Source organism: Meles meles, chromosome 16 (genome assembly GCF_922984935.1).
Source record: "Meles meles chromosome 16, mMelMel3.1 paternal haplotype, whole genome shotgun sequence".
Lineage (NCBI taxonomy): Eukaryota > Metazoa > Chordata > Mammalia > Carnivora > Mustelidae > Meles > Meles meles.
In genome coordinates this window covers 25,825,207-25,846,202 of record NC_060081.1, presented here as the reverse complement: position 1 = coordinate 25,846,202, position 20,996 = coordinate 25,825,207, and the positions used below count along the sequence as shown (strand labels likewise).

The 20,996-nt window shown below is 46.6% G+C and overlaps 1 protein-coding gene across 1 annotated transcript in view; it reads right to left on the bottom strand.

Moving 5' to 3' along the window:
- THADA (THADA armadillo repeat containing) overlaps nucleotides 1–20,996 on the bottom strand; it is a 326,156-nt gene that overhangs the window by 50,405 nt on the left and 254,755 nt on the right. Inside the window, exons 32-36 of the mRNA XM_045980964.1 lie at nucleotides 8,692–9,071; nucleotides 7,973–8,091; nucleotides 7,555–7,627; nucleotides 4,481–4,634; nucleotides 1,647–1,778 (exon numbers count right to left, since the gene is read on the bottom strand). Of these exons, the coding sequence (XP_045836920.1) occupies nucleotides 1,647–1,778; nucleotides 4,481–4,634; nucleotides 7,555–7,627; nucleotides 7,973–8,091; nucleotides 8,692–9,071 (858 nt within the window). The remainder of the gene's footprint in view (nucleotides 1–1,646; nucleotides 1,779–4,480; nucleotides 4,635–7,554; nucleotides 7,628–7,972; nucleotides 8,092–8,691; nucleotides 9,072–20,996) is intronic.

The window sequence follows — 20,996 nt, the reverse complement described above, 5'->3', positions numbered from 1 at the left end:
CAGGGGGTGTCCCCCTTTGGCCCCTTAATATTTCAGTTCTGTATTTCCGGAGAACAAAATATTCTCTTACAAAACCACAGTACAGTTATCAAATTCAGGAAATTTAACATCGATTTTAATCTACAGATAACATTTCAATATTGTCAGTTGTTCCAGAAATTTCCTGTACGGCTTTTCATCTCTCTGGCACAGGAACTCTGGTCCAGGGTAACACACTACATTTCACTGTCGTAGAATCCTTGTCTTTTTCATGCCCTAGATCCTCTTTTTATAGGCCAAGATGGGGAAATATAAAAATAGGTAGCCTTTTATATTTATTTCCCTCAGAGGCTTTTACACATGGATTTTTACATGTGAAAGGCACTCCATATGTAATTACTAGTTTGTATTTCTTGAGGAAAAATTCAAACTAGAAAGAGGAAGACCATGGCAATATACTTTTACTGTAGGCGAACTTGGAGAAATTCTGAAAGAAATAAAAGTAGTCGGGTAACAACTCTCAAGATTAGGAGGGAATTAGTCCACTGGTAAATTCCGGTATGCCGTCACCCTTCCCATGTTTGGTGCAGAGGGTCCTAGAGAAATCTCGTGAGTACTATATTCCACTAAATATTTACTGAGCACTTGCTGGGTGTTCTGTGTGTCCTTCTAAGGGAAACATGCAATTGGAAAAAGGAATGAATCACTCCCGGCGGAATTACAGATCCAGGAACTCTGACAGGCCAGGAAGGTGGCGGGGGGGGAGGGCTTCTTGCACATGACTCCCAGAATCAAGCTGTATGTCTTCCTACGAGAGGCAAAGCAGGTCCCAACCAAACCTGCCTTGGAGCAGCATCACCAAGAGATTATTAAAAATTCAGCTTCTCACACCTATGCCATGACAACAGAGGACTCTAGAATGAGGAAGTTCATCTTCCAAGGGGAGCCTCCAGGACCCCCAGCCACTGGGACGAGGAGCCCCGAGTCGGTTACAAACTGTACGGCTACTCTCGCTCCCATTTTGCGGTCTAGCGTGCTCAGCCTGGGATCTCTCGCCTCCAGGTGGTGTTCTGGCTTCTCTTTGGGATGGCTGACCCAGAAGTCCTTCCCGACAACCCGATTGCAGGGAATCCACGTCCACCAGAGCAGACAACCTCCCAGCTGGCTACTTGTCCAGAGGTGTGACCCTGCTTCTCCTCCCAGTTAGCGTGACTCACACTCATCTGTTTTTGTCACATGTGAAAACTAACAGAAGTACAAAATGCTGGATCTATGATTCCCAGGTTATGTAATCACACAGATAATCGCGACTGAGCCTTATTTAAAACGGATGACAATGTAACCAGCTAACAACACTGTTTATTAGATGTCTGTCTTTGAAGACGATTTTCCTCCTTGACGTCCTAGGCGTCAGAGGTCGGCAAACTATGGCCGGCGGATCAAATCTGGACAGTTGCCTGATCTTGTCCATAAAGTTTTATCAGAACGCAGTCACGCCCATGTTTACTAGTGTTTAGGGCTGTTTTCCCACTAAAACAGCAGAGTGGAGACAGAAACCGAATGGCCAACAACGGCTAAAATATTCACTCTCTGGCTATGCACAGAAAAAGCGTGCCAGCTCCTGTCCGAGAGCCATAAGGCACAGCCGAATGGTAAGAGCGCCGTACCTGTTGCTTGACAGGTGTTTCTCTGTGACATGGCGGTCACCACCGTTCCCGTGGCTGCATCTCTGACGGCCGGCTCCTCACTCTGCAGGAGGGTGAGGACACATCTCCAGAGAGCAAGAGTATCCTGCAATCCTGAGAAGACCAAAAGGAATTCAAATTACCTACGGTTCAATTTACAGGCAGGTACAGATACTGCTTTAAATCCTGGGGGTGGGGATGGGGGGCGCCTGGGTGGCTCAGTTGGTCAAGCCTCAGCCTTTGGCTCGGGTTGTGATCTCGGGGTCCTGGGATTGAGTCCCAGGTCAAACTCTCTGCTCAGCAGGGAGCCCGCTTCTGTCTCTCTCCATCTGTCCCTCCTCCATGTTCATGCTCTGTCTCAAATACATAAATAAATAAAAATCTTTAAAAATCAATCAATCACTCAATCAATCAATCCGTGGTGGATGAGAGCAGTGTTTAATGAGCAAAGCCATGTCTTTCTTCCTGGGTATTTCAAGAGAGGAAGACTTGGCAGTCAGATTAACACTGGAAGAGAGAGGGCCCTAAGGGGTCAGGTTTGGAAATGTCTTTTGGGACGGAGGGGGAAGGCTTCTGGAGGCAAGCAGCCCTAGGCAAGGCCCACTGGAAGGTGTGGCCCAGCTGACTAAGCTGTCCACAACGGGCCCAGCTGTCCACAGTGACTCACGATTCTCAGGAATGAAACTTTATGCATCAAGAATGCTTTGGGGAAACGAGCCCACTGTTGATTTGAGTGACTGCTTGAGCTTATAAATTCTGAAAGCAAAGTTTCAATCAAGATTACACTTTGTGAGGGTGGGGGGAGTAGGCACTGAAAAGGGCAGGGAACCACGCACGATAGCCCATGCCACGTCCACGTGGGGGCCACCCTCTGACTGCCATCCGTCCTGGCAGGAGCTTTGTGTGGTCCTTGTGCTAGGCGCTGCTGTGGACAATGGGACAGGAAAAGACAGTACATGTGCCTGAGCAACAGCAAGGAATATCAAGTCGAAGACACAAGGCAGTGAGGAGCCAGGGGTGGAAATGGCTGGCTGTGCCTCACAGCAGGGAAAGATCATAGGGGACCAGTGTGTCGGAGGCAGACTTCAGGAGGGAGGTGACAGGTAGGCAGGGCCTCATAGAAAGCATGTGTGCTGTACAGGGAATGGGCCCAGGCTTGGGCAGGGGCACGAAGGGAGGCCCACAGAAGACCACCACTCATCACCCCTAGCCTTTCAATGGGGGACCTGCCCTGTCCTAAGAACTCCCCTTCGACTGTCCTCTCCCTTGTCTGCCCACAGAGAACCTAAGACCAGAGACACAGATGCATTAGTCATACCAAGAACAGCAATGTTCTCTCTGGGGTTTCATTCTCTCTTTTCTGTTATAAACCTGGCTTTACGTTTTACGCAGTCTTTCAGAAACTGTCCATTCTAATTGTTCTCTAGGGTTGAATATTTTCCTTTTTTAGTATTTTCTTCCTTAACTTGGTCATTTATACCCTCTGAGGTCCTCAATCTTCCCTCTCTAGTCCATTTCGATTTCTCTTTTTCCTTAAATGACTTCGCTCTGTCCTTGGCTTGTCCCCACGAACTTTTATGTCCATTATCTCTCAGTTCTGTACCTTCTCTTCACGCTCTTACAGCCACCAGCCACCACTGCCCTCCTTCCTTATTGCCTAGAATGCTGTAGCCAGCTCCAGAAATTAATTAGGAACCAATGGCTTTTACCCAGTACTCCATTTCACTCAGTATTCTAGGTTATTCCACACACGTTTTTGCCTGCTGTGAGCTAGTGTTATTGTAGAGTCACCCAGAAAATGCTGCAAATGATATTCTCACTAGAGAAGCTTCACCAAAGTTTTTGGTGAAGTTTTGCTCTTACTCCTCTGGGTCGGATGATTAAGTCACCATCACCGAAGGCCCTTCCAGTCCTCCTTTGGGCATAAGAAAAATGCTTGGAAGTCGCTTAGCAGAAAGAATTTAAAGGATTATCAAAGACAACTTTGTTTCCCAGAGGGATCCAGGCACACGAGACATTTCATTGGTCTGAACTGTGTTAATGCTTAAAATTGGAAGCTCACCACCTACAAAAACAGTTCTCTCCTTCATTCTGTAAATCCTTTCCCCACAACTCCACTGACAGCTCTGTGGATGCGGGGACCACGGCTTATTCTTATTTGTTGAATCTTCCTTTCATGTTACCCTCCAAGTCTGATTGATTTACTTCCTAAACACCTTTTGAGCCTGTCCTTTCTTCTTCTTCAATGCCCTGGCTTCAGCCTGTCCCTTCCCTTTCTCACCAAGATCAACACAACAGGCTTCCTAGAAGAGGGGACAGTTAGGTTGAGTCTTGAAAGACAAACAGAAGTCATTCAAGCAGCAGTCTGTTTCGAGAACTGTTCCCCACCAAGCATGCACGGAGCCTTGTGCTGGGGAGCGGTGGTCGGTCGAGGAGCAGGGAGGGCTGGGCAGGGCACAGAGCCATGTGAAAGGGGGTTTAGATTTTATCCTGAAGGCAATGGGAACCCACTCAAAGGCTGTAAGCAGTGGCATGAAATGATCACTTCTGTATTTCAGGAAGACTGCACAGGCTTTTGGAAGCGTAAGGAGAATGGCTTTGGGGGTAAGATGGAAAGAAAGGAGGCCAGTTAAGAGGCTGTTGTGAAAAAGGAGGAATTGGGAGGGTTGGGGGAAGACATTTGAGAGGTGCAAAGGTATGGAGCACACGGTCAGTTTTCATCTTCCCTCCCTTTTTATCCTGGAGTAAGCTATTCATGCTTTCAGCTCACTGGGCTCAATGGACCTCGGACCACTCCCTGGGCTCAGTGCACTTACCAAGAACAGGATGGGGGCTGGTGAGCAAGAACGGTGCGGTGCTAGTGAGGGCTTCAGCAGCGGCCAGCCTGGAGTCTGTGGGAAGGTGCTCTCCACAGGAGGTGGCCACCAGCTGAACCCATCGCTTCAGTGTGGGGGCCACCAAGTCCTTGGTCTGAAAGCACAAAGCGTACAGCAGGTCTGCGATGCAGCTACGGGCTGACATGGAATTAGGTCCGAGCCACGTACACCACACTGGATGTGCAAATTAGCTCTTAGCGTAGGGGAAGAAAAGTTTTTTTAGTTGCTTTTCCAACCCAGCTAGGGAGAAATAAACAAGCCCAGGAAGAAAGTGCAACCAGTCTTTCAGTAATACTGAGTCAGGAGAATTAGCAAGAAAGTTCCTGGAGTCTTTGTGATGCAGATCGGAGTATCAGAAGGTCGGTGTGTTTGACAGCTTCAGTAAAGACAAGCCTTTTGCACAAAGGCTACGGACGCAAATAATACTGTTGTCTCCCAGAGCCAGATGCTCCTTCTATCTTCAGTAACAGAACCTCAGATTTTGGGCTGGGCATATAGACTACAATTCCCAGGCCCCGTTGCACTTGGGAGTAATATTGATTAAGTTCTGACTAATGGTGTATTATTTTTAGGTCATGCCTTAGAAAATATGTGTGACCTTTACGTCCCAAGTCGCTCTTTCCTGCTAGCTGAGTAAGGACAAGATGGTGGAAGTCAGAACAACCATTTGGGACCACAAGATCGAAGCCAGGTTGAAAACAGCAGAATAAGGTACAAAAGTCTAGGGACCCAATACTATCATGCCACCATTATCTGCTTTGACTGCTGTGATCTAGTTTAAGCCACTGTATTGATGAGTTTCCGCTAAAGCATTTAAAGCGGCACCCTGGGGTGCCTGGGTGGCTCAGTTCATGATCTCAGGGTCCTAGGATAGAGCCCCGCATCCTGCTCTCTGCTCAGCAGGGAGCCTGCTTCCTCCTCTCTCTGCCTGCCTCTCTGCCTACCTGTGATCTCTCTCTCTGTCAAATAAATAAATAAAATCTTTAAAAAAATAAAATAAAATAAAGCGGCACCCTAACATTATCGTTTAAAGAAAGCTCTATTTTTTTTATAGTAACAGCTTTTTTTTTTTTTGAGATACAATTCACACACCACACAATTCACCCATGTAAAGTACATAGTCGAGTTTTTAGTATGTTTACAGGTTTGTACAACCATCACCACAGTCAATTTTAGAACATTTTCATCACCAAGAAGAGAACTCCTGTCCCCTTTAGTTACCATCCCCCATCCTGTCAGCTCCCCACCTCCAGCCCTAAACCACTTATCTACTTTCTGCCTCTATGGATTTGCCTATTCTCCACATTCCACATAAACTGAACCACGCAGTGTGTGGTCTTTTATGACTGGCTTGTTTCATTCCGCATGTTTGTAAGGTTCATGCGTGCTACAGATTTAGCAGCATCGTTACTCTTTGTGACTAATATTTGCTTGAATGGACATACCGCATTTTGTTGACCTATTCATCAGTTGATGTACATCTGGATTGTTTCTGTCTTTTAAACCCTGGTTTTCTATGTATTCTAGAAAGGGGATTATTGTTCCAAATGTACTTTCCTTCCCCTATCAAAGAAGCCTCTTTAATTGTTCAAAATAACCACTGATGGGCCTCTGTGGAACTGAATTGAGGAGCAGCTGAGACCCTGAGGAAGAGGCCGACTCCCAGGTCTTCCCGGGAACTTCTTTTATACATTTCTCTATGGTTTTGTTACTTTTCTCTCCCTAGAAAATTCCCAATTTTTATCAAATACTGCTTCATTCAAGTACCAAGCAGTGCCTTTAAGATGCACATGGCTACTGGTTAAAACACACCTGTAGATGAGAACGATATCTTTCAGCAGATGGGAGAGGCTGCCCTGTGATTGCTTTATTGGAATTGTTTTTTTTCTTCTGGGCTGCAGTTTTTTTCAGCAAATCCTCTCCCTTCCTACAAACCTCTCGCCTTCAAACCTAGCACACACCACTGACTTTTTTTCTGGCTCTTTATCTCTCCTAGTGACCAGCCAGCTTTGGGCCCCCTGGCCTGCCTCTGAATGATCCACAGCAACTACGGATCTGCTGAGCTCTCACCCTCTGTCCCCTCTGCCCAGCCGCCACTCTCTGAATACAATGACCTCCTCTGTGAAGTCTTCTCCTTAGCAGCCCCGCACTCCCTTCCTCCTCTGGATTTCTCCGGCCTCCTCCACAGCAGGGCATTTAATGTCACTGTCTAAGGCCCCTCCTTGCTTGTGACATTGTCCCTCCATCTTTGTTCCTCTCCCGGTCTCCCACACCTCTCATAGTGCTGCTTCACCGTAAGGAATTGGAACCCGGGATGTCCGGCTGTCACCATCACAGCGTGGGCACGTGTAACCAGGAGCGTCCGGTAACTTTACTGTAGTACCGACTGCCTTCTACTTCTAATAAGTAGAAATAAGCTGGGGGCAGCTTTCTCATATGCCCCAAGTGCACTTGTATTTGTCCTAAGGCATCTTCCCAGGAAGCTGTCTCGGTTACTTTGGTTCCACCTCTCCCCCAAAGGACACATGAGATGAAGGGGCACATCCGGGCCTCCATACCAAGCCAGCTGGGCCATGTTCTGGGGGAAACACTGAAGCCTTAGAGATGTATTTCATACTTCGTTGCCTAAGATGCAATCCTAGTGACTTGCTCACTCGCTTTTTAAAAAAAGAGTCTAGCTAGAAAAATAGGAAAAAACAAAGGGTTTGGGTGTGTGTGTGTGTGCGTGTGTGCGTGTGTGTGTGTGTATATATTATAGGAGAGGAGGTTGTGTTACCCTTATGGACTCAAATCAAGCGTGCCCAGAACAAGAGAAAAGAAATGCTGATGGTGGTGCTCAGAAAGTTCTATAGAAGTTATACCCAGAGTGAAACATCCACACGAATAACACGTTTGCAGAGGGGACACATCCAGCCCCACTGATTCTGCTTGCTGAGACAGTTCACTTTCACTGATGCCTTCCTGGTAAATAAGAGCACAAAGACCCCAGACCCCGGGCCACGGGCCACCCTTACCTCCTCACATGTCTGCAGGTGGTGGGCGATCACTCTGGAGGCAAGTCTCAGAGCTACACTTTGAATTTCAGACCTAGAGAAAGTGAGCCAAAAACACACAGAAAATAAAACCAAATGTACTTTGCATACGGCTGGGTTCTTGTTAATAGTCTGTAATCCATGCCATTGTGAATGGTGGAAATGCTCATCTCAAGGCCATACAGATGCTTCCAGAAGTAATTACCTCTTGGTTATTAATGTGAAAACTCTGACCTCATTCTATAGCTTGAGCTTAGAACATGCTCCTAGGCTGAGATTTAGAAGGAAACATAGGACCTAAGCCCTTAAGTGAGGACTGTGCCCCAGTCCATTATTCAACTGACTGCTAGGAAGGACCACACGTCGTGCCAAGGCTGCAGAGGGAGCAAAGGGGGCAAACCTTTCATTGGAAGCAATATCCATTGTCCAGGTCAGGAACTCCTTTGGGGTGAGGTGGATACAGTGCTCGGTCTGGGGAAGCCACTCGCTGGGGTCTATGCAATGGAGAATCTTCAGTATCTGCGTGTGTCAGATCCATGGGAAAAAAAAATACTCAGGAAAAAGTCTCCAGAAGCCAAATAATCATCACTTGTACCAAGAAAGGGGTGTAGCTTTCAAAAAGCTACACTGACTTATTTCCCCCTTAATATTTTTGGGAACCAAGACAGGGTGGAGCAGTGCACACCCAAGGGACCTTAGTGACCTGGGATCAGAGTTTGGATGCCCTGATTCCTCGGCCACTGCCTTTTCCTTTTGATGATGCCTTCCAGGTGGCCACCTGTCCCCAAACATCCATGTTGACAAAGACTACTTTCTGCCACATTCTACCCCCAATTTTCAGTGCTGCGTTTCTTGGGGTGCTTAGTGGCTTACTCTCGGTCTTTATCTCGGCTTACTGCCATCATCATTACCGTTGTCATCACCGGTTTTAGTGCCCTTCCATGCATGAAGCCACGACAAGCCCTGTAGGAAGAGAGTCCCTGCCCACTGGATGCGGCATCTCCTTCCTCTTGCTCCTGGGGAAGCCCAACCCAATCCCGCCTACGAGATCTTGTTACCGTCAGCTTGCCAAAGAGCATGGGGAGTGGAAAGGGAGGGTCTGCACATCAGAGACTTTACCTTGCAGAAGCATTCTGGGTGCTTTTCCTTCATAGCCAACATCAAGAATGTCCCTCCCATATTCCACAGCAAGGGTGGCAGTCCCTTCTCTCCTAATCCAGAGGCCGCTGTCGAGAACCTTTCCAGCAGGGCATCCAACGTCAGCAGGCGCACTTCGGGGAAAGACGACTCCAGCAGCTGAGAGAAGGAGATGGGAATGGCCTCTGCCTGCTCTCCAGCCTGGGCCGCCACCGCCCACACTGCAGCGATTGCTAGTTTGGTGAGGCTCTGCAGGTACTGGGGCAGGCCCGGTGCCGTGAAGGAATAGGGGAATCCCGTTATCAGCTCGGATCGTGAGATGATCTTCCTGACGTCCTCCCAGAAGCCAAGATGCTCCACAGCTGAAAAAGCCAACAAGCGAAGGGAAAGAGTAATCACTTCAAAGTCGCACAAAAGGGCAGTGAAGAATGCAAGGTGCTGGGCACATGGACTGGGACTCCCAGATGCCTTTCCTGAGCAGATTTCACGGGAATGATGAGGTAAGTGACCAGCCCACGCAGGTTCAGAAGTCTGAAGGCATGAACCAGAGGTCTGAACCTAAATGGGCTAGTCACTTACTACATTTGCCTGGAAGCAATTTCTATTCAGTAATTCGTAACGTTTGCCCTGGAGGGACAACAGGCTTTGCTATCAGGAAAAGTGCTCCTGGCACCTCTCCCCAACACTTCATAGGTATGAACTCCGGGACCTCCTGAATCACTTAGCCTCAGAGTTGAGCAGGATAAAAGCACATCTAGTCCAAATCTCCTTAGGGGCTCAGACCCCTCTACAGCACCCTTCCTCGAAGGCTCCTGTTCTGCCCTTACAGTGACTCGGAGCTCACAAGACAGGCGCCTAGTCCATCGTTAGGCCATCCAAGTGTCACCATCCTCTTTTGAGACAATCTACTCATTGGCCTAATTCTGCATTTGGAGGTTCTCAGTGAGCCTAGGCATGAGAGCCCCCATCTTCTCCAGATGAAACACCCCTCCTTCCTCCAACGATTCTCCACATGGTGGGGTTTGTCTTCTCTCGATATCCAGCTGCTCTCCTTTGGATGTGCTTCCCCCGTCTTGGGTCCGGTGCCACAGAGTGGAACATGACTCTCCCGCGTGGTATTGACCACAGGATGATGACTTTCCCTGTTCTGACACTAGGTGACTGGAGTTGCATCACCCTGTTGATTCATGGAGCTTAAAGTCAACTGAAACCACAGCCTTTCTTTTTTTACATGGTCTACTGAGCGTGGTGAGTCATATTCCTCCCATCTTGTACTCAGTCCTTAGATCGGGACTTGTTTTCTTTGTTTGCTTGTTTTAAACCCAAGTAGAACCGCTGTTAAATTTTATCTCCCTGTTAAGTTTTATGGTCTCCCTTTTAGATTGCCAAGATCTTTTCGTATTCTCACTTGGGATCAAAACAACACATTGCCTGCTTACTATGTCCTGGGAGCTAAACAAAATGAGAACGCTGTCCTTAAGGAGTTTCTAGTCTAGTCTGAGAGTGAGAAATGAGCCGGTAATTCCAGTACAGTGGAGTAAACGATAATCTGAGTCTTCAAGGGGAAAGGAGGGGACAATGTGTTGGAGCCGCCAAAGGCAGAGCAAAGGTCCAAAGGCATGAACCAGAATGGACTATGTGGGGAGCAATAGGCAGTCAGATAGGACTACAGCATGGAGTTCAAGGTGGGGAACAGCAGGAGATGAGGCTAGAGAAGCACTGTGGCCAGGACATTCAGAACCTCCTAGGTCATGCGTAGGAGCCTGGATGTTCTTCTGGAGGCAAGGGAGTGCTATTGAGGGGTTACTTCAAGCAACAAGGTCAGGCAGTAGTCTAGGAAAGAAATGATGAGGGAAGGAAGGGATAGGGAGAAGAAGATGGATTTGAGAAGCCAGTGAGGGGGTAAAATGGGCAGTTCTGGGTGACTAACCAGGGAAGGAGTCTTGGGCACTTCCCAGAACCCATACAACCATACAACCAACATATTCATCATCCAACAGAAGTTGTGTAAACCTCAATGTGACAAGCATGTCGTAAATGCCTATAATCAAGTACTTACTGAAACTGTGGACTGGGCCAGTGTGGAGGCCAGAAGGCATCGGTGAGTGTTAGAAGCAGCTCCCTGCCCCATCCCCCCGCCTATTCCAAACTCTCATCAAGTCATTACCAGTTACAAATCCTCCTAACTTGACCGTTGTGCGCATGGAATTTCATCTACAAGAACATCGTGACAGACCTCATCAGAGGCCTTGCTGAAATTTAGGTATCTCATAACTTGGTGAACACTACTGCCTTCTAGAAAACTATCATAAACGTAACAGAAATGTAAAAGATTATGGTAATAAAAAAATTACTTGAAATTGCAAAATCTCATAGGCTTGCAATAGTCCAGGAATCAAAAACAGAGAATACTCACGTTACACATCAAATTGTTACAAAAGAAGTCTGCCCCAGGAGGCAAGGTGGGGGCTCAAGCTGCAATATGACTGGGCACCCTGGAGGACCCCATTCACCATCTGCCGACTGTGGCTGCAGACGCACTTCTGCTCTTAACTCAGAGTCTGTGCAAGTCCAAGTTCAAGTAGGAGGGCAGCCATTTTTACAAAGAAGCAAGGACGCCCCAGATAGTTGGGGTCCTCAACCTCTGTGTCACCTGTCCCAGTACAATTTAGTAATGACACCATGACACCATGTGGTCTCCACGTACCACTTCCCTACCCTTCCCACCCATCGCTGCCTCAAGACAACACTGCCTTAAGTAGGAATTTCATTTGTTTGGCAAGGAGTCAGAAACAGGGCTCAGAGAGCTGCTCTTCAGAACGTTGTGACAAACGGGAAGAACTGTCTAGGCCATTCTGGATGATTTTCAGAGGAACCTGTTACCTGCAAGAGAGATATTCCAGGCAGAATGCATTATTCACTGGACTCAAGAGCCAGGCACCCAGACCCATCTTCTTCCTCTAGGGCCTTGAGGAAGGATGACATCATCAAGAACCCAGGGACTGAAGGCACTGGCCCAAAGAAAGAGAGATGGGGGACAGGCTTGGGAAGGGCTCCTTTGGGACTTCTTAGCCTACATTGCCAGTGGAGCTCCGTACAATGTCATAAGCATTTATTGAGCATATGTTAGGTACTTTGGGAGGAGATTCAGAACTGAGGAAAAAAAAAATTACTCGTTATCAAAAAGCTTTGAAATGAAGCTTTTTGGGAGGATAAAGACAGCCACAAAAGTGCAAAATGCTTAGGGCCCTAAAATTGTTAGTGAGAAAAGCTAGGTTTATGTGCTATGCACTACAGAATGTTATATACCACTATTCAATGCTAGGAATGATTACTTCTAGAATTGACACTTGAGTACTATTCTAAGCACCTCAACAAGTGTTAACCTCATTTGAAGAAGTAGGTACTAGTAGTATTTCCATTTTGCAGATGAGAAAACAGAGAGGTTAAGTTATTGGCCCAAGGGTGCAGGGGACGGGAGGTAAAGAGAATACATGAGTCATAAGAAGGACCAAAACGAATGTGATGGGCACTTATTTTTCTAAGGGAAAAGACAAAATAAAAGCGTTCGGGAGGGAAAAAATTTAAGATGGGTCCTGCAGGCTGCCCAGTGGTGCCTGACCTGAGGAGGAATCAGCAAATGCTCCAGGGGAATTTAAGAGACAAAGAGTAGGGCACCTCGGTGGCTCCGTTGGTTCAGTGTCTGCCTTGGGCTCAGGTCATGATCCCGAAGTCCTGTGATCGAGCCCCCTTCTCCCTTCTCCCTCTGCACCCCCAGCTTGTGCTCTCACTCTCTGTCTAATAAATAAATTAAATCTTAAGAAAAAAAGAGAGAGACAAAAAGTGACCAGTGGAAAAGTCTGCTGAATTAGTGTGTCAGCAGAGGAGCAGTGAGGTCAGAGCTGTCAGAGCTACAAGCTAAGAAATAATCAAATGACACACATTTAGACACTTTCTTTTAACTGCTGCTTAGATCCAAAGAGATGACCTAGAGCAGAGGCTCTGAAACTGGAGTGAGCCTCAGGCTCCCCTGGAGGCCTTGTTAACCCACAGACCACTGCCCAGGCCTCACCCTCCACGTGTCTGATTCAGCAGGCCTGGTGAGGAGGCTGAGTCTGCATTTCTGCTAGGCTCCCAGGTGCTGCTGCCGCTGCTGGGCCAGGGATGTTTGGTAATCAGAGCTTCTCAAAACCACACATACCTGAATCCCACGCTTCACACTCGGAGTCAGTTGGCTTGAGATGGGGACAGGCACCTGTAGTCTTCAGAAGCCAAGAGCCAGGGGTGCCTGGGTGGCTCAGTGGGTTAAAGCCTCTGCCTTCAGCTCGGGTCATGATCCCAGGGTCCTGGGATCGAGCCCCACATCAGGCTCCATGCTCGGCGGGGAGCCTGCTTCCCCCTCCCTCTCTGCCTGCCTCTCTGCCTACTCGTCATCTCTGTCTGTCAAATAAATAAATTAAAAAAAAAAAAAACGAGGCCAACAGCTAATTCTGCTCTGTACCCCAGCTGAGAACCATGCTCCTAAGACATGACCTTCAAAGACGCCTGTAGGGTTTCTGGAGCTAGGAGTCTGCAGTCCCAAGTAGAGCATAGCTGATTCCAGCCCCGTGGTTCATTATCGTGAAGAACTAGAAAATTCCCCTACACCCCTTTTCTCTTACAAATAAAAAGGTCAGAGGAGGAAAAAACCAAAAAGAATTGAAAAGAATGAATAAGCACTAGAATAAATGCACCTGGCAGGCAGTCAGGCCTCAAGGCTGGCTCCCTAGGCGCAGGCTCTGTTCTCGGTTTAGGATGTGGCAGTGAAACTGACCAGACTCCGTTCCCATGGACACAGGGACCGCAGAGCACCTTTCCCCGAGCCTATAGCAAGGGGTTCTCGGGCAGGAACAGGAGGCTGCATTCAGAGGTAACCAACACTTTCACACGAGCAGCTGCAGTGACTAGAGCTTCAGAAAAGCAACTATGGCAAGGGACACTGGACAGAAAGTCTGGGGGGGGAGCCTGGTTTTAAAGGACCCGGTGATTCTAGTGTGATTCTCCTGGGCTTGACAGCCACTGCTTCACCAGCAGCCAGTAGACAGAGTTCACCAAGTGGTTTTCACAACCAGGACTTCTTCCTGGCCAAGCACTGTTTTGTGTCTTGCCCTACCGAATGCATCCAAGTCCAGATCAACATAGGGTACTTATTTCCATTTCCCTCAGTAACTTGTCTACGGCACGCAAGAAAACTGCAATCAGGTCTTCTATGGGGCTCCCCAGTCGGAGGTTTAGAACCTCTTTTCTCTGGAAGATAACATTTCTATTTGCAATTTCAGTTTCGATTGCTTTGGGTTTCTTTTTTCCCATCTTTCTTGGAAAGCCAAGTGTTCCAATGAAAGGATCAAGAGCCTCCTTTAATGGCCCCATCTTATTTTTCAGGAATTAGATGATTTTTGCAAACTTATTGACTGGAATTTCTTCTCATCCGTGTGGTCATTTTAGTAACCCAAGTACGTATGACTGATTTTAAAGATTAAATTTGATTTTGTTTTTGAACTTTTTGTTTCTTTAGAGTAAGCGTGTATCTAGCCTTTAAAGGAATGGCTTAATGGCTGGGTTCACTCTGAAGGACCATACCTCCTACTGTGTTAAGTCCTCATTCAGGACTTGGAATTGGAATCCAAGTTTGGAATCCAAGGACCACGAAAATGTCAAAAGCACTGAGACAGAATGTGACACGTTGCCAACTTTTTACCTTGTCAAGGAAGTATGTTAAAAACCCACCATCTATTATCATTTTCATGAAAGAAAGGCTATCTTTACACCAAAAAAGGTAGTAAATCCATAGCGTTATCCTAAAAGCGCAATTCTTTAAAGACATCTGGCTTTAAGAAGTCTGCCATAGTACCATTTGGTAACTGTTTGACTGTGAAAGCGTCACCAGGGACCGGCATAAGGGAACTGCAGTTTTGGGGAAGCTGGTACCAGTTTCCTGAGTGTGCTCTGTTCGGACAGCATGACAACCCCGAACAGAAGTCTTCTACGGAGGAACCGCAGGGACTCCTCTGGGTCCCTCGGGGCAGCGAGCAGAGTGTCTGTGTGAAGGACCACAGTGGCCCATTCACACAGTTCCCTCACGTAATCTCGAATGTACTATTTTAGCAGTTCTTGGTTTTCTGGCAAGCTGCAGATTGCAGTGTTAATGTCTGCAACCTGAATGGTGATTGCTAAACTAACTGATTTTTCAAAGCTGCCACTCCCTAACCAACCAACGTACAGGGCGAACATCAACCCCGCTGCTGAAAGAGGATTTAAAAGCGGCACATGGCTTCCCTCTCTCTCTGCCTGCCTCTCTGTCTACTTGCGATCTCTCTCTGTCAAATTAAAAAAAAAAAAAATTTAAGAAGGGTTTAAAAAAAAAAAAAAAAAAAAAGGGGCGCCTGGGTGGCTCAGTGGGTTAAGCCGCTGCCTTCGGCTCAGGTCATGATCTCAGGGTCCTGGGATCGAGTCCCGCATCAGGCTCTCTGCTCGGCGGCGAGCCTGCTTCCCTCTCTCTCTCTGCCTGCCTCTCTGTCTACTTGCGATCTCTCTCTGTCAAATTAAAAAAAAAAAAAAAAAAAGCGGCACATGTTTGGAGCAGGGACAGCGTCCCATGTCATAAATTCTGTTTTATTACTTAGGGAAGTCCGTCTTCTTCCCAGAGGAGGATCACGGCCCCAAAGGACCAAAGGGCAGGCCTGTGGGTCATTCATCTTTGATTTTCTGAGCTTGTCATATAGATGGGTTAAAATTTCTTCTTTTTGAAAAAAAAAAACCCACAATCTTAAAAGATGCATGTTAATCTATCTAGCCTTAATAAGGACATTCTGGGGGGGGGGAGTGGGATGAGAGCATTGCCACACAATTACGGATACAGTGGAGTTTCATTGTTAAGAGCATTTAATTTAGGGGCACCTGGGTGGCTCAGTGGGTTAAGCCTCTGCCTTCGGCTCAGGTCATGATCCCAAGTTCCTGGGATCGAGCCCCACATTGGGCTCTCTGCTCAGCAGGGAGCCTGCTTCCCCATTTCTTTGCCTGCCTCTCTGTCTACTTGTGATCTCTGTCAAATAAAAAAAAATTATTAAAAAAGAGCGTTTAATTTAGGTGAATTTAACTTGAAGTATTCAGCATGAGAGAGAGATAGGAAAATAATAATGAAAAGAGAGGGCAGTTTCACGGGCACCCTCATCACTGAACATATTTCTAGAAGGGCAGTTGTGCCGCTACCTCAGACCAGAGGGGCTCAGACTTGAGTGTGCTCTCTTTCAGAGGTCCAAATTCAGTGGGTCTGGGGCAGGGCCCCCCAGATCGCATTTCTTAAATATCTTTTTTTTTTTTTTAATTTTTATTTATTTATTTGACAGACAGAGATCACAAGTAGGCAGAGAGGCAGGCAGAGAGAAAGGAGGAAGCAGCCTCCCCGCGGAGCAGAGAGCCCGATGCGGGGCTCGATCCCAGGACCCTGAGATCATGACCTGAGCCAAAGGCAGTGGCTTAATCCACTGAGCCCCCCAGGCGCCCCCCAGATCGCATTTCTAACAGACTCCCAGGTGACGCTGAAGTTGCTAACAGGAATCGCATTTTAAGACCCTCCTGAGCCCACCTGAGCTCCTCTGTGCTCCTGGCAGTGTAAACACTTTGCTCTGTGGCATGTGTGTGACTCTAGGGGTTAGCACACCACAGCCCCTAATCATAAAGTCAACCCCTTCATCTAGTGTTCAGCCAAAAGCTCCTGGCCTTCGCTGTTAAGTCATGAATCCAGAGAGCCTGATTTTGTGCTGAACTTGACAAGAGGGAGTCAATGTGCAGGCCCAAAGACAGCATTTCCTTGGCTCTGCAGAGGTGGCTACAGGGGAAGCCAAAGCCCCAGGCATCACCACGAAGTTGTTCTACTTCTAAGTAGCAGTGGGTACCCACGAAGAGGGGGAAGGATACTTCCCACGACTGAAAAGTCCAGCCAAACAGAAAAGGATAGTTTTCCTGCTATGGACTAAGTCACTTACTGGGACGCTGTGTAAATGGCAATGATATTGATCATGTTCACTTGCCACTGAGAGTCAGCCTACGCTCTCCATCCTGCCGGACCTTGCACATGCTCCCTCTGCCTCACCTGAATGAATGAATGAATGAATGAATGAAAGAACAAATGGCTGCATTTCTCTTTCACATATTCAAAAGGCTCTGAATTGCCTGACACCAGTAGGTCAAGAAAAATCTGCAGATGTAATTGTTCTGTAGTTTCCTGGATCCCCTCCCTTCTCCCAGAATCTCAACCCTTCTTAAAAGAGTAGGGGATGAGGGACGCCTCGGTGGCTCAGTTGGTTAAGCAGCTGCCTTTGGCTCAGGTCATGATCCCAGCATCCTGGGATTGAGTCCCACATCGGGCTCCTTGCTTGGCAGGGAGCTTGCTTCGCCCTCTGCCTCTGCCTGCAACTCTGTCTGCCTGTGCTTGCTCTCTCTCTCTCTCTCTCTCTAATAAATAAATAAAATCTTAAAAAAAAAAAGTAGGGGATGAGAAAATATAAAGCAGATTTCACTTTTAATGCAGAGCTAGGTGGCCATTTTTTTCTGCTTCAAAGAAGTGTAGCTCCGGTCAGAGAGATCTGTAATCAGATCCAACAAAAGTTCTTACCTCAAACAGTTGATAAACTGGTTCTAAAAATAATCACGGATGATAATTTGTTCGCTCTGTGAATGTTAATGTCCTGTTATGCAATTTGTCAGTAAAAAAAAATATACTTGGGGAGAAAAGGAAACCATAGGAACTTCAACAACAACAACAACAAATCAACTGATTTAATAAATGTTGGCTTCTCCTTATCGAAGGGAAATTCCATTCTTCTATTTAATCCTCTGTCCCTCCCAATACACTGTAATCCTGACCCCAGGGGCCCCTCCAACAACAAACATGTAGGATGACCTGGTGGAAGGATCTGGAAACTAACTGCCTTGAGAAGCACGCTGAACTGGTGTTGGCTGCTTATTTCTCGCCTCCTTCTGTTTCCAGGGCTCTGCACCCCTTCGTGCCCTGCTGATACAAGGTGTGGCCCTGATACACTTCCCTTGGAAAATATTCCCTCTTTCCCTTGCTCCCAGCATATTCTCAAAGGCATGTATTTTTCAAGCACAGAATTCCTTATCTGCTGCTGACGAAGGAGGATGAGCTTCTGAGAAGACCATCTGAAAACCATCTTGTCACCCAAGAAATAACATAGTCCCTGGGCTTGGGAGCCTGGTCTGGGTGGGAGCTCTGAAAGGATTTGGGCTGGCTAAAAATGAGCTCACCAGGCACCTGGTGGGGCCAGCTTTTACTTCTGGACTCCACCCACCATCCCCTCCCCGTCTCTGCCCAACACAGGGGGCACGTCAGGAAATACTTGTGGATAAACACATGACAACGCAAAGACACAAACATAAGATTACTTCTGAGCAAACACTGCTTCTGGTTCTCTGTCAGTGACAGGCTACTCAGGATGAGACTGGGAAATCAGGAATTTCCCTAGCACCACACCGTAGATACCCCTGTTTGTATTTGCCTTTCCTCCTAGAAGCCCTAAGGGGCTTCTCTTCTATCCTTAGGCGATGAGATACAGCTGTGAAACCAACTTGAGAGGTCAGAGCTGGCTGGGAGGATTCCTTTAAATAACTGGGGCTTACCCCTGTGATAAGGGAGAAGCCAGGAGCACCCATCTCAGTCCCCTGCTGCGCTACAGGTTACAGTTGCGGCAGAGACTGACTGAAAGGCTGCAGAACTTTCTGGTACTACTGGACTCACACTAACACCTGTAGGAATGATGCTTTGAGGTGCCGTATATAGTTGGCCAACCCACAGAACCTGGGGAATGCTATTTCACGTGGAATGCAGCCCCGGCATGGAGGGAGGAGTTAAGTACCATGTGCCAGAGGAGTCCTGGAGGTCAGCCTGGAAGTGAGCGTACCTGTCCGAGGGACCGCAGGAGCTCTGTCTCTTGCTCTGGATGAGAGGACCACTCACTTCTTTGTTTTTGCTATCAGTTTTAACCCCTGCTAGCTGCTTTTCTTCCAAAGTTGGATTTTTCCCATCTTGGAAACTTGACTTTCCAAGTTTTCATTAAAAAAAAAAAAAAAAAAAAGATTTGGGGCGCCTGGGTGGCTCAGTGGGTTAAAGCCTCTGCCTTCGGCTCAGGTCATGATCCCAGGGTCCTGGGATCGAGCCCCACATCGGGCTCTCTGCTCCACGGGGAGCCTGCTTCCTCCTCTCTCTCTGCCTGCCTCTCTGCCTACTTGTGATATCTGTCTGTCAAATAAATAAATAAAATCTTTTAAAAAAATAAAAAATAAATAAAAAAAGATTTTATTTGTTTATTTGAGACAGAGAAAGAGAACACAAGCGGAAAGGGAGGGGGGAGACGCAATCCCAGGACCCCGAGATCATGGCCTGAGCCAAAGGCAAGAGCTTAACCAACTGAGCCACCCAGGTGCCCCCCAATTTTTTCTTTACGTGACCTTCATCACCCCCATCTTCAGAGGATATTGCCATTTTATAGTTGAGGAATCAAGAGGATTCAAAACAAAGTGATGGAAGTGATTTTCTACTGACTGAGCCAGTCAGGCACTCCCTAAGTCCAACACTTTAAAGGAATAAAAGAAATCCAATGCTCAACAACATAAAATTATCATTGTCTGGCACCTTATACAAAATTATCAGCATCCAAAAAGTAGGGAAAATAGGACTCATAAGTAGGAGAAAAATTAATAAAAAGACCCCAAAATAACAAGAATAATGGAAGCAGAAACAAGGATATGATAACAGTCGCTATAAAAATGCTATGTTTGGTCAAGAATCTAGAGGAAAATGGAACATGATGAAGAGAAATATGGAAGATATTAAAGGGATACAAATCAAATTTACAGAGATAAACACAATAACACCTGGCATAAAAAAAATACACTAGATGGAATTAGCAGCAGATCAGACACTGCAAAAGATTAGTGAGTTTAGAGACATAGATTAGAAGCTATCAAAAAGGACACACAGATAGAGAAAACCCCCAGAACATAAGTGATGTGTGGGACAACTTCTAGTGACCTAATATACATACAGTGAAATCCCAGGAAGAGAGGAAAAAGGGAAAGGGCTGGAAAAAATATTTGAAGCAATACTGGGGCTGGAATGATTGGTTGTTTGTATGGAAGAAATGAGAAAGAGAACTTCAACCTTATGAGATACATGAAAATTAGCCTCATGTCAAAATATAAATGTAAAACCTTAAATATAAAATTGTAGAAGACATGAGCAAACATCTTTGTGATCTTGGGATAGGCGAGGACTTCTTTACTAGAGCACAAGAAGCATAAAATAAAGAAAAAATTGATAAATTGGACTTCATCAAAATTAAAAATGTTTGCTCTTCAGAAGACATTGTTAAGAAAATGAAAAGATAAACAAAAGGTAGAAAATATCTGCAAAGTATTTCTTTGTATAAAGGACGATACCCAGGGGTGCCTGGGTGGCTCAGTGGGTTAAAGCCTCTGCCTTTGGCTCGGGTCATGATCCCAAGGTCCTGGGATCGAGCCCCACATGGGGCTCTCTGCTCAGCAGGGAGCCTGCTTCTCCCCCGACCCTGCCTGCCTCTCTGCCTACTTGTGATCTCTGTCTGTCAAATAAATAATAAAATAAAATCTTAAAAAAAAAACCCACATTAAAAAAAATAAAGGACTATACCCAGAATAAAGCACTTTAAATAATAAGACTCAACAATAAGATAAACAACTCACTTTCTCTTTTTTAAAAAGATTTTATTTATTTATTTGAGAGAGAAAGACAGAGGAGCACATGAGTGGTGGGGAGGGACAGAGGGAAAGGGAGAAGCAGGCTCCCTGCTGGCCAGGGAGACCGATGTAGGGCTCAGTCCCAGGACCGTGGGATCATGACCAGAGCCTAAGGCAGATGTTTAACTGACTGAGCTCCCCGGGTGCCTCCCAACACCTCAATTTTAAAAAGAAATGTGCAAGAGATCTGAATAGACACTTTACCAAAAATATATATGTGCAGCAAATATGGAAACTGAAAAGATGCTCAATATAACTGGTCACTCGGGAAATGCAAATTAAAATCACAATGAGATGCCGCTACACTCACTCGAATAGCTACTAGAGGGAGAGCACCAAGTCTAGGTGAGGATATAGCACAACTAGACCTCCCATACAGCACTGGTGGGGATGCAAAGTGGTAAGCCCCTTCAAGTTTAGGAGTTTCTTGTAATTCTTATCCTATGACCCAGTGA